A 12,954-nucleotide genomic window follows, 5' to 3' on the forward strand; every position below is an offset into this window, starting at 1 on the left:
TCTAGGATTTCGAAATCTTGCTATTCCTTGGGATTCTGTATGGAATGTTGCTACTCTTTGGGGTTCTAGAATCTTGTTACTCTCTGGGATTCCAAAATCTTGCTATTCCTTGGGATTCTGTATGGAATGTTGCTACTCTTTGGGATTCTAGAATCTTGTTACTCTCTGGGATTCCAAAATCTTGCTATTCCTTGGGATGCTGTATGGAATGTTGCTACTCTTTGGGTTTTGGCCAGGTACTAGGGATCTGGATTGGCCACTGTGAGAACGGGCTACTGGGTTTGATGGACCTTTGGTCTGACCCAGTAAGGCTATTCTTATGTGTATATGTGGTAGGGGTGTCTCATCTGTAAGAAGAAGTGGAAATTGAGGTCTATAGATCGAAGGCATCCTTAAGTAGGTATGTTTTTAAGCATGTCACTTCTGAGATGAGATGCTGAATATTGTGCTTAATCAGATAAGACAGAGTCAGACACACAAAACCCAGATATCCAGTGCCAAGACATAGCTGGGCATAACTGACTGTTTATCCACCCATTAAAATATGTTTCTTATTCCCATTGGTTTTTCCGAGTGCTGAAATCTGCCTTCCAGGTTGCATTGGGATGATGGGATTAATCTCACCCACCCTCTTCCCCTGCCCCCAATCCGCACACACTGATGCCATTCTTCCAGCTGGAGATCAGTGCTCCGTGCGACACAGGCACCCCTCAGGGCAGGATCTTCACCACCTTTGCCCTTGTCCATTCCCCTCCCCCATTTGCTCTCTTGCTGCTAGCACCGTGGGGGAAGGGGCATTTTTCAGCACGTGATTGAGGTTTCTCTTGGAAAATCTGGTCCTTGAGCTGCTCTGGTTCACGAGACATTGCAACGTCAGAGAGAAGGCTTCCGGTTCAGGCGCAGGATGCCTGTTGGAGCCACTGCCCGTGGCTTTGTGTAATGAATCAGTTAGAAAGAGGGAGCTGGCTCGAAGATAACACCGCATCAATCGCACCGTGGACCGGCGGTTGAAGAACACTGTTTTGGGCCTGATGCACATGCTGGCCCTGTGGACCGGCAGGAAATTTCTGTGGGCCGGCACTGGTCTATGGACCGGTGGTTGAAGAACACTGGTCTAAGTCACAACGTCCAAGTTTCGCCTATGGCTCTGTTGTAAAACTTTCGGTTATACATGCTGGCCCACGTCTCGCCCAACTCCCGCCCTCGACATGCCTCCCAAAACACCCCGTTTAGCTTTGGTCGTTCAGCGGCACTATGAAGGCACTATGAAACTGCACGGGGACACCAGGAAATTCTTTTTCACTGAAAGAGTGGTTGATCGCTGGAATAGTCTTCCACTGCAGGTGATTGAGGCCAGCAGCGTGCCTGATTTTAAGGCCAAAGGGGATAGACACGTGGGATCTATTCACAGAGAAAGGTAGGGGAGGGTCATTGGGGTGGGCAGACTAGATGGGCCGTGGCCCTTATCTGCCGTCTATTTCTATGTTTCTATGACTCAGAGGACGGACACCAATGTTCGTGGAAAGAAAGCAGTGACTCAGTAAGACAGTTACCTAGGTCAGTGATTCCCAACCCTGTCCTGGAGGAACACCAGGCCAATCGGGTTTTCAGGCTAGCCCTAATGAATATGCATGAGAGAGATTTGCATATGATGGAAGTGATAGGCATGCAAATTTGCTTCATGCATATTCATTAGGGCTAGCCTGAAAACCCGATTGGCCTGGTGTTCCTCCAGGACAGGGTTGGGAACCACTGACCTAGGTTATGTCTGCTTTACAACGTTCCCTTTTTCCAGATACCCAGCTGTACGCTTCTGTAGAATTAATATCTTCTCCACCCAGCCATTTGGCTTCTAAAAGGCGTTTCACAGGAAATTTAGGTGGTCCAAAACCTGCACTTCTCCATGTGATGTGAAGCCCCGTTTGACAAGGGTAGGAATTGGGATTCCCAGGTCCAGACATTCATAATTCCCTCAAATCAAGGCAAATAAAGTAAGTCCTTTGTAATGGATGAATAACAGTTTTTGACAAGCTTTCGAAAGTATAGCCATCTTATTCAGCTCAGATATGAACAAAAGTTGACAATGTCAGAATATTTCGAGAGAAATGTGAAGGCATTCCAGTGACAGTCTCGGGGGAAGAGGGAAAAACAGGGAGATGAGGATGGGGAACATGAAGATGACAAGGCAGTATGAGGTTAGAATTCAAAAGGGGGAGTCTCGTAGCAGGGATATTCAAAAGCACTAACCAGTTAACTGACCATCTCCTAACCAGTTAAGTTAGGGGCAGAGTATGTGTGGAGTATCAACTTAGCCAGTTAGTGACGATATTCAGTCTGCTAACCATATAGGCAGAACAGCAAAACAGCAGTTTGAATACTGGCCAGGGCCTGGTTAACTTCCAGGTCAGTCCCAGCATTGAATATCCAAGTCAGCTCAGCCTGTGGCTAGAAGAGGCTTGCAATCCACCTATCACTGTGACAGGCGTCTTAACTATGTGCCATAAATGCACATGAGGTGAGTCTCTTTCAATTGAAAGGAGGCAGGGGATGAAGGTGGAAGAGGAGAATCACAAAAGGGTGTGAATGCTTGAAACGGCCCCTGGTGGAGGGATGGGGGAAGACCGCCCCAGGCGCCATTTTGGTGGGGGTGCTGGCACCTCTCCGCCCCCATGCCATGCTTGTGCCTTCCGCACCTCTTTAAAACCTTTGCCAGCCCGAGCAGTGACTCTAGCCTGCTCGCACCGGTTTGGCTTCCTCTGAAATCACTTCCAGGTTGCAGGGCCAGGAAGTGACATCAGAGAGAAAGCCAGCACAAGCAACAGGCTGAAGAAACTGCTTGTGCTGGTGAAGATCTTAAGAGAAACGGGGATGGGAAAGGAGGGTTTGAGTGGAAGGAGCATGGGTGGGAGAGAGAGGAAGAATCAGGGGGGCAACTCCTACTACCCTCACTACACCATTGGGTGGAATAGTGGAGACCAAGAGTGTATCTGAATACAAGAAAGCTTGGGACAAGTACGTTGGATCTCTAAGGGAGAGGAGGGGATGGTTAGGCCTTTGTCGGCCTTCATTTTTCTCTGTTTCTGTTTTCCGAATTCAGAGGATGGGCCATTGACTATTAGATTTGGAACACGTATTCATTGTACAGAGTAAAAAACTATTCTGTATATCTGTCTCTAGTTGTCTTCTGTTGTCACCAAAGTTTTATTTACTGATCTGAAATTATGGAAATATTTTTTTTGTTTTTGCATCCAAATACAGGTAGAATACGATGATGTTACCAGCCTCCGGGGACACGTTTTAAAACTCATCGTGAAAAGCAGAAGCACCTTCGTGGGAGCAATTAATATCCATTTAGGTCAAATCCAGCTAAATGAAGACACATGGTACCCTCTAGGAAACTGCATAATTTGAATAATCGTGACAAACGAACTATTGCCACCTTATTAGACTAACCAGTTTTTGAGACATGAGCTTTCAGGGTCCAGAGTTCACTTCAGCAGGGGCCTAAAACCTGGTTCGTGATGTTTCCTTTGTCTGGATGATGATGGAAGGATGATGGGTTTTGAACCAGTTTGGCCTTTTTATATCATGCCAGTCTAATATTGTTCAGTGCTGGGGAAAATCCGGGTCATTTGAAGAAAGCATAAAGAATTATGTAAACATGAACACGAGCTTTATAACCGAGAAAGGTCTTAAGTTTGGGCCACAAAAAGTGATATCTTTTCCCGACCCACATGCTGTTTATGTAATCAGAAGTGTGTCGCATTGGGGGATGAATGAACGCACTCGTTCACTATGGAATGCTTCCTGTCTAATCTAATCTTGCTGGCCAGACAGGAAAAAGACTTCACAACCGGCAACCCAAAGTCACTGTGACCTGCGGAGAGCCAGTCGCACTACTCTCTGCTGGTCGATCAAAGAGAGAGCTTTGAGATTTCCGTGTGCACCTGAAGGGATATAACAAAAGGAGGGCACAGGAGTCATCAAATTAACTTTATCTTGGTCATTCGTCTGGTCGCATTGGCTGAAGACTGTGAGTGAAGAGACCACAGGGCTCCGGAAAAAGGAGGACGGATTGAGACAACCGGGTTTTACGTCTACTGAAAGCAATGGAAGTAAAACCCGGAGGTCTCAATCCGTCCTCCTTTTTCTGGAGCCATATGGTAACCCTACGCAGAGGGGCAGAAAGCTGATATAGTTAGGTGAGTGGGTAATGCCCTTCCCCTTGCCTCTGTGGAAAGAGGTAACCAGAGAGAAGGTCCATACTTCAAGGTGGAAAAGGCTGGGAGTGTGAAAGGATTAATTCCTGCACTACCATTCCCTTACCCAAAGAGCTTACTCCAGTTTTCTTCTTGCTGCGTTTTTCAGTGCTTACGTGCCCAAATGACTGACCTTTTATCTGATAAACGTAGGCCACTTTTCAGTGTTTTCCTCTCTGAGCTGGTTTAATGAATAAAACGCAAACTGGTTTCTTATCCGTGTGTCTGCTTATTTATTGGGCAGCCTGAAAGAAAGCTGGGGCCTGGAAAAGGGGATTTTTGGATGTTGTATATGAAAGAATTGCACGCATGCTCTCGGTGGTTTGTGCGCAGTGGTCTGAAAGGGTGCGTTATCATGAAAAGGGGATGCACTATTAAAAAAGTGTTTTTTCTACTGGGGGGGGGTGGTTAATGACAAGCAAGAATATGGGACATGTCATTGCAAACAAGAGCCCTCCTTTGAAAGGGTATTGCAGTATCCTGAGCAATTTATGAAGGAAAAACTTTGGAATAAGTCTGGAGAATTTACAAGCACTGTATTTTTCACGACAGATCCATCATATTCCCCCTCTGCAGACTTGAAGGTTGCAGGAATATTTGGTTGTAGCATTGGATACAGGGATTGTAGGAATCAAGTGACTCCATCCTGCAATGGGATTCTTCCTTTTAGTAACCCCTATTGGCCCCAGTATGAGCTGCCTAGATGAAATTATATTTATCAGTCTCCTTCTAGAAAGTTAATTCTAAATAGTTAGGTAGCAATATGCCAATATTTAAAATAATCTGCACACAGCATCAATTTGAGCGTTCAGAAACTTACATTTTGTTACAAAGTGCGTAATTCTGAAAGACGCAGCAAGAGGGACAAATATTGATTTCAAAAGAAAGTGAAGACAGGAGATTCATTCTCACCATTTTATTCTGAGAGTCTGTAACCCACCAACCTCTGCTGAGGTTCAGCTGGTCAATGATTAACCTTTGTTGGAGCACAAAGGACTAGTGACATCATAAGAACATAAGAATAGCCTTACTGGGTCAGACTAATAGTCCATCAAGTCCAGTAGCCCGTTCTCACGATGGCCAATCCAGGTCCCTAGTACCTGGCCAAAACCCAAGGAGTAACCGATACAGGGCAAGCAGTGGCTTCCCCCAGGTTTTTCTCAATAACAGACTATGGACTTTTACTCCAGGAACTTGTCCAAACCTTTCTTAAAACCATCTACGCTATCCGCTCTTACCACATCCTCAGGCAACGCGTTCCAGAGCTTAACTATTCTCTGAGTGAAAAAATATTTCCTCCTATTGGTTTTCAAAGTATTTTCCTGTAACTTCATCGGGTGTCCCCTAGTCTTTGTAATTTTTTATGGAGTGAAAATCGATCCACTTGTACCCGTTCTACTCCACTCAGGATTTTGTAGACTTCAATCATATCAAAAACTATAACTTAATTTTATAGACTTGGTCTTCAACCAAAAGGTGCTCGACTTGGTTTACAATAATGTAAGTATACTACATAAATATAAAAGAAGAATGAAATCTAGAATGGTTTAGTTTCCAAAGTATTTAGTTAACAAAAAAGTTTTCAGAGCTTTCGGAAATAAAACGAAGGGGCCTAGACTTCTAAGTGAACTCATTCCAGAGCTCAGTTAGTTTGAAAATAAAAGAGTGCTGAATCTCTTGAAAGTTCTATTCTTACCCCTAAGGCAGAGGTGTCAAAGTCTCTCCTCGAGGGCCGCAATCCAGTCAGGTTTTCAGGATTTCCCCAATGAATATACATGAGATCTATTTGCATGCACTGCTTTGTTCATTGTGGAAGTCCTGCAAACCCGACTGCATTGCGGCCCTCAAGGAGGGACTTTGATACCCCTGCCCTGAGGAAAGGAATTGTAAGTTTGAATTTATTTGACCTCCTAGCGAGATGAGATCTGTGTACATTCCAATCTAAAGGAGCCAAAGTAATAGAGTTGCCAAAAAGAATTTTAAATGCCATACAAACGCACTTAAATTGAGTTCTAAGATACACTGGAAGCCAATATAATTCCTTGAGCAATGAGGTTACGTGATCGAATTTACTCTTACCAGCCGTTTCTTTTCCAAACTGAAGAGCCCTAACCTTTTTAGTCTTTCCTTATACGAGAGCTCATCATCTGATCAGGTTTGCAATCTATCCTTGAAAACAGGCATGATCCCGGAGGATTGGAAGATAGCAAATGTTATGCCTATCTTTAAAAAAAGATCGAGAAGTAACCAGGGGAACTACAGACCGGTAAGTTTGACTTCAGTTCCGGGGTAGATGGCGGAAGCGCTGATAAAAGACAGCATCGATGAGCATCTAGAAAGGAATAAACTGATGAAAACAAGCCAACATGGCTTCTGCAAGGGAAGATCGTGCCTAACAAACTTATTGCACATCTTCGAAGGAATTAACAAACGAATGGAAAAAAGGGACCCCATAGACATCGTATACTTAGATTTTCAAAAAGCCTTTAACAAGGTACCCCATGAATGCCTACTTTGGAAACTGAAGTACCATGGGATGAAAGGAGACATACACAGATGGATCAAGAATTGGTTGGCAGGTAGGAAGCACAGGGTAGGAGTGAAAGCTACTACTCGGACTGGAGGAGGGTTACGAGTGGTGTTCCGCAGGGGTCGGTACTTGGACCGCTGCTGTTCAATGTATTTATAAATGATCTAGAAACAGGGACGAAGTGCGAAGTAATAAAATTCACAGACGACACCAAACTATTTAGTGGAGTTGGGACTAAAGAGGATTTACAAAGGGACCTGAACAAACTAGAAGAGTGGGCGAAGAGATGGCAGATGAAGTTTAATGTAAAGTCTTGCATGTAGGAAACAGAAACCCGAAGTACAGCTATACGATGGGAGGGCTGGTAATGGGTGAAAGTACCCTAGAAAAGGACTTGGGGGTAAGACAATGAAGCCATCGGCACAGTGAGCAGTGGCCTCTAAGAAGGCGAATAGGATGCTGGGGATTATCAAGAAAGGTATTACAACCAGAACGAAAGAAGTAATCCTGCCGTTGTATCGGGTGATGGTGCGCCCGCATCTGGAGTACTGTGTCCAATATTGGTCGCCGTACCTTAAGAACAATATGGCGATACTCAAGAGGGTCCAGAAAAGAGCAACACGATTGATAAAAGGTATGGAAAACCTTTCATCTCTGAAAGATTAGAGAAACTGGGGCTTTTTTCCTTGGAGAAGCGGAGATTTAGAGGGGACATGATAGAGACTTACAAGATCATGAAGGGCACAGAGAAAGTGGAGAGGGACAGATTCTTCAAACTCTCGAAAACTACAAGAACGAGAGGGCATTTGGAAAAATTGAGAGGGGACAGATTCAGAACCAATGCTAGGAAGTTCTTCTTCACCAAAAGGGTGGTGGACGCCTGGAATGCGCTTCCAGAGGGTGTGATAGGACAGAGTACGGTATTGGGGTTCAAGAAGGGATTAGATGATTTCCTGAAGGAAAGGGGGATAGAAGGGTATAGATAGAGGATTGCTATACAGGTCCTGGACCTGATGGGCCGCCGCGTGAGCGGACTGCTGGGCATGATGGACCTCTGGTCTGACCCAGCAGAGATACTGCTTATGTTCTTATCTACCCCCTCTTGTATTAAACTGCGCTGTTTTTAGCGCGGCTCCCCACACTAGAAACCGCTAGCGTAGTTTAATAAAAGAGGCCCCTAGTGGAGCCTTTCCTGGAGATTGAGTTCTGAGTTTAGGTTCATGAAGCAGCCAGAGATGTCTTTTTAGAGTCGTGGTGGGGGTAAAATGGACAGGGGCATTCTCGAGAGACAGAGGGAGTGACATGCAGGAAGGGACAGGGATGAGGTGAGAATAGGGAGCAGACAGGATTTCAACCACAGTAGGTGCAAGTGTGTGTTTTTCAGAAGGAAGGAAGTGCTGTGTTCTTATTCCTGTCCAGGCTCTGTCCGTTAAGTTCAATATTCAGCGCGTAACCAGCTCTGGTGGTCACTTAAAAACTGGACTGACTGTGCTGTGGTCCTTTTGACGCAGTCCATCTGGCTTGACTGCCAGTAACCAGTTAAGTGGCTGCTGAAAATAACCAGTTAGCCAGCCGGGAGCCATTTTTGATCAGTAAAAGTAACCAAAACTCAGCATCTGTTCATTGTGTTATGTAGCGTGCAAGTAACCTAAACATTAGAAGCCTTAGACATCATTTACTTGTACAAATAACTCATTTACACTTACAGAAAAGCTATCGCTGGAATATGCTTCAGACATACACGGGCAGTTCCTGCAATGTACCATGAGCTATCAGTGGGTAACCAGGCAACTGCTGTCCTCAGCCTAGAGAAATCTGCATCGGAGCAGGTCTTTCACTAATGGATACAAATCACGCACGGTTATTCCTGCACACTGAAATGAAGATAGTTTGCCAACACCATTTAGCCAGGCTGCGGAACAGAGAAGGATTTCCATTTTCTGGCACAGCAGACTTCATTCCACATCTTCATCTGTCCTGTCCTTGGCGCACCGTGCAAGAAATGGGAGCCTGGGGACCCATCTGGAAGGGAAAAGGCAACGCGGGGAGGGGAGGCCTCCGTGCACGTCTGTCGGCAGGCTCGTGACTGCACCTGGGGTAGCAGTGGCGCACAGTTGGGTGGCGGGACTTTTCCCGCTGAAGAGGAGTGCGGCAATTGAGTGACTACAGCCACAGGGGGCACCAGGAGGGCTTACCTGGTCCTCCAAGGTGGCTTTACCTGCCTGCCCTCCCTTTAGGTTGGCCTGATGGGCCGGTTACAGTAGGACATGGGAGTGGTATCCCGAGCTACTGGCTGCTGGGCTCATCGGGGGGGGTGGGGGGGGAGCCGTGCCCGGGGTTTTGGGGACCCTAGAGAGTGGGACATGTGGGAGACATGCCAACCGTCAGATCCTTGCTGACATGGCAGGGTCGGGGGCTTGGGACAACTGTTATGCTCATTGTGTTTCAACTATTAATACCAATAAACAGGGCTGCGGCTAAGTTTCCACCAAAAAGCGTCTGTGTGGTAATATGATAATCATAGTTTATTTTTATATACCGCCATACCCGGGAGTTCTAGGCGGTTCACATCAATCAATCATAATACATACAGTACAAATAGATATATAAAATTGAAATCTTCTAAAATTTCGGCAAAGTTAAAAGCTTACAGTGGGAAGATACAAACAATTTAAAATGAGATCAAAATAATTAAGTAATAAGATACATTAGAATGCCAATCTGTTGAATAATTGGGGTTTTATCTGTTTTCTAAAATCAAGATAAGAGGAAGCTTCGAACGCAATTTTGGCAAGCCTGAAAAGAAGAGTTTAGGGATGGGGGGGGCGTGAAAAGGGGGTGAAGTGGGTCTATCCCAACCCGAGACGGCCAACACGTTCCGCAGACCATGTGAGAACTGGATTAAGGGATGCCTTGAAACTAGCTGGATCTGAACTTGAATGAGAGGTGCCAGCTTTGCTACCTCTCTGAGGTTCCTGTTTGTATACCGAATAGAGGTCAGCTCTTCGTTGTGTCTGGGGAGGAGTACTTTGTATTGTGCTTGGCACCCCAGTTATTTGGAAATGTTGAGACGGCTGTACAATCGTGTAGCAGATGAGTGTAGATACGTCGTGGAAAAGACAGGGCCCTGGTTTTGCACCCGTGTTTCGTGCTCATTCGTGACTATCCATTTCTTTATGTGCATTCATTGTTTGTTCTATATGTTACTGTTGCCCATGAAGGGATCACTAGCAAGTCACTGGTCATCTTAAATGAGCATCATTTGTTTCTTTATCCCAGCCAATGTTCAGGAGTAGAGAATGACATGGGGACAAATGTTTCCCTGTCCCGTCCCAGCGAGTTCTTTTCCTGTCCCTGCCCCGTTCCTGCAAGCCCCGTCCTCATCTGCACAAGCCTCGAACCCTTTAAAATCCTAAGTAGCAACATTCTAGAGCTCAGATTGTGATGTCATAATGCTTCATTCCACCAATGCCTAAGCTCCGTCCTCATCTGCACAAGCCTCAAACACTTTAAAATCCTAAGTAGCACCATTCTAGAGCTCAGATTGTGATGTCATAATGCCTCATTCCACCAATGTCTAAGCTCCGTCCTCTTCTGCACAAGCCTCAACCCCTTTAAAATCCTAAGTAGCAACATTCTAGAGCTCAGATTGTGATGTCATAATGCCTCATTCCACCAATGTCTAAGCTCCGTCCTCTTCTGCACAAGCCTCAACCCCTTTAAAATCCTAAGTAGCAACATTCTAGAGCTCAGATTGTGATGTTATAATGCCTCATTCCACCAATGCCTAAGCTCCGTCTTCAAACGCTTTAAAATCCTAAGTAGCAACATTATAGAGCTCAGATTGTGATGTCATAATGCCTCATTCCACCAATGCCTAAACTCCGTCCTCAAACGCTTTAAAATCCTAAGTAGCAACATTCTAGAGCTCAGATTGTGATGTCATAATGCCTCATTCCACCAATGCCTAAGCTCCGTCCTCATCCGCACAAGCCTCAACCCCTTTAAAATCCTAAGCAGCAACATTCTAGAGCTCAGATTGTGATGTCATAATGCCTCATTCCACCAATGCCTAAGCTCCGTCCTCATCTGCACAAGCCTCAAACACTTTAAAGTCATGTGTTTGAGGCTTGTGCAGTTAAGGCAGAGCTTACAGGAATGGGGTAGGGACAGCAACAAAACTCGCAGGGACGGGACGGGGAAATTGAATTCCTGTGGGGATGGGAAAAAATCTGTCCCCATGTCATTCTCTATTCAGGAAGAGCCACCAGTCCTCTCCAGCCTCTGAAGGGCAGGGTTTTGCATCTGCATATGTAAGAGACACACCTTAAAACAAGGGAGATCCAGAACTGGGGGCGGTGCATATAGGGCAAAGTCCTCTGCTTTGCGGCTTAATCAGATCACGTGATACTCAGAGCATTAAATGCAGAGCCCGGCTGCCTCTCACTCGCCTGAAACCTATGCAACTGGTTCACTCTTCACCTCCTGCCCTATAGTGCTACCAGACGCATGCAGTGCTGCACATTGTACACGCAAGAGATAGTCCCTGCTCAGAAGAGCTTACAATCTAATTATGACAGGCACACCTGGCAAAAGGGGAGTCAGAGCATAGTGTTCATGAGGGGAATTAGAGGGGCTGCAGAGAGGGTAGGGGTCTACTGAGGGGATGACAGACTTGTATGTTGGTAGGGTCAGGATTTAAACACAGCTTCAAACATGGGATTTGAATTCCGCCAGAGACAGAGTCTGACGTAACGAGCCAGGCAGGTTATTCCAGGCATGCAGCAGGAGCTGGCAGCAGAGGAGAAGGGTACTGACAGGAGGGGCTTTTCTGACGAGTATAAGGAAGTAATAGGCAATAACGTTTCTGCACTGATTATATGTGTAAATCATTAGAATGCCACTAATAAACAGATAGAGGAACCAGTTCAAAAAATACTTTCCACTTTTGACGGTGCTCAGAATCCGAGATGGAATTGAAGAACTCAAAGTGGGGGATTAGCCCCTACCAGAACTCTTATGGTATCTATCATTGCACCATAACTGTTGTGAAAAGATGATTTGAATCACTAAGTAAAGTGAGTGGTACTGTGTAGCTTGCAAACTTTCAAATAGCTTGTAGAGTATGAATAGTTCAAAGGTTAAGTAACTTAGCTGAAGATTGCTGCTAGCGTTAGTATAGCTGGGTCCTGACGCGTTTTGCCTTACTGGCTTCCTCAGAGAACCCGCAAACAATCTTGCATATCGTTATTTATCCTGGTTTGAAGTCAGTAATTTTTCATTTCCTGTAACGTCATTAGAATGCCAACATAATAGGGGCCTAGGTGTGGATAAACGCCAAAGATTCGCCTAAGCGCTAGTGTATTAATATGTATGCAAAGGCGGAGTCTGTGCAGAGCATAGACAGGACTCCCATTTCCACATATAATTTCTAGAACGTTCTAAATCAGTGGTCTCAAACTCGTGGCCCGCCATGTCCTATTTTGAGGCCCTCGGTACGTTTATCCTAATCACAAAAGTAAAATAAAAGTTTCTTGATCATATGTCTATTTAGCTATAAATTACAATATTAATATTAAGACTTAGCCAAAAGGAAAGATTTATAAACTATAAAGAGTTTTTACCTCATGCAAAATTTCTTTAATAAGACATGAACTATTTTTTCTGAGGCCCTCCAAGGACCTACAAATGCAAAATGTGGCCCTGCAAAGGGTTGGAGTTTGAGACCACTGTTCTAAGTATATGGCATATCTGTGACATTTAGAGTAGCTCAATGGCTGCTGTAACTTCCTTGTGTGCCGAAAGACAGGGCTTAGCTTCATTTAGAGAAGAAGCACTATATATAGAAATGCCCTTCCTGCAAAATTGCTTCTGTACCCACTGTGTACCCGTGTGAGGAACTCTGAGAATCCACGGGTCACGCTAGAGACCATTATCCATTTGTTTTTTTTATTACAAATTAATAAAACAGATTATACAGCTGTGACTGTGAGTATGTTTCCTCTTGGTGCGAAATGAATTCCTGCTTTACACTAAAATTTCATTTACAAAGGAAACCCTAGGGGAACTGCCTGAAACGCTGTATTTTTCTTTGAAGAGTTCTCTTTCTTTCTCACATTTAAATGAGAAGCCCGTGGGTGCCATCGTCGGCTCAGTGCCTCCAGA

The 12,954-nt window shown here is 45.0% G+C and overlaps 1 protein-coding gene across 1 annotated transcript in view; it reads left to right on the plus strand.

Moving 5' to 3' along the window:
* PIK3C2G (phosphatidylinositol-4-phosphate 3-kinase catalytic subunit type 2 gamma) overlaps window positions 1–4,469 on the plus strand; it is a 144,905-nt gene extending 140,436 nt beyond the window's left edge. Inside the window, 1 exon segment of the mRNA XM_033952383.1 lies at window positions 3,259–4,469. Within this exon segment, the coding sequence (XP_033808274.1) occupies window positions 3,259–3,411 (153 nt within the window). The 3' untranslated portion in view covers window positions 3,412–4,469.
* The last annotated feature ends 8,485 nt before the right edge of the window (window positions 4,470–12,954 follow it).

This window comes from Geotrypetes seraphini, chromosome 7 (genome assembly GCF_902459505.1).
Source record: "Geotrypetes seraphini chromosome 7, aGeoSer1.1, whole genome shotgun sequence".
Taxonomy (NCBI): Eukaryota; Metazoa; Chordata; class Amphibia; order Gymnophiona; family Dermophiidae; genus Geotrypetes; species Geotrypetes seraphini.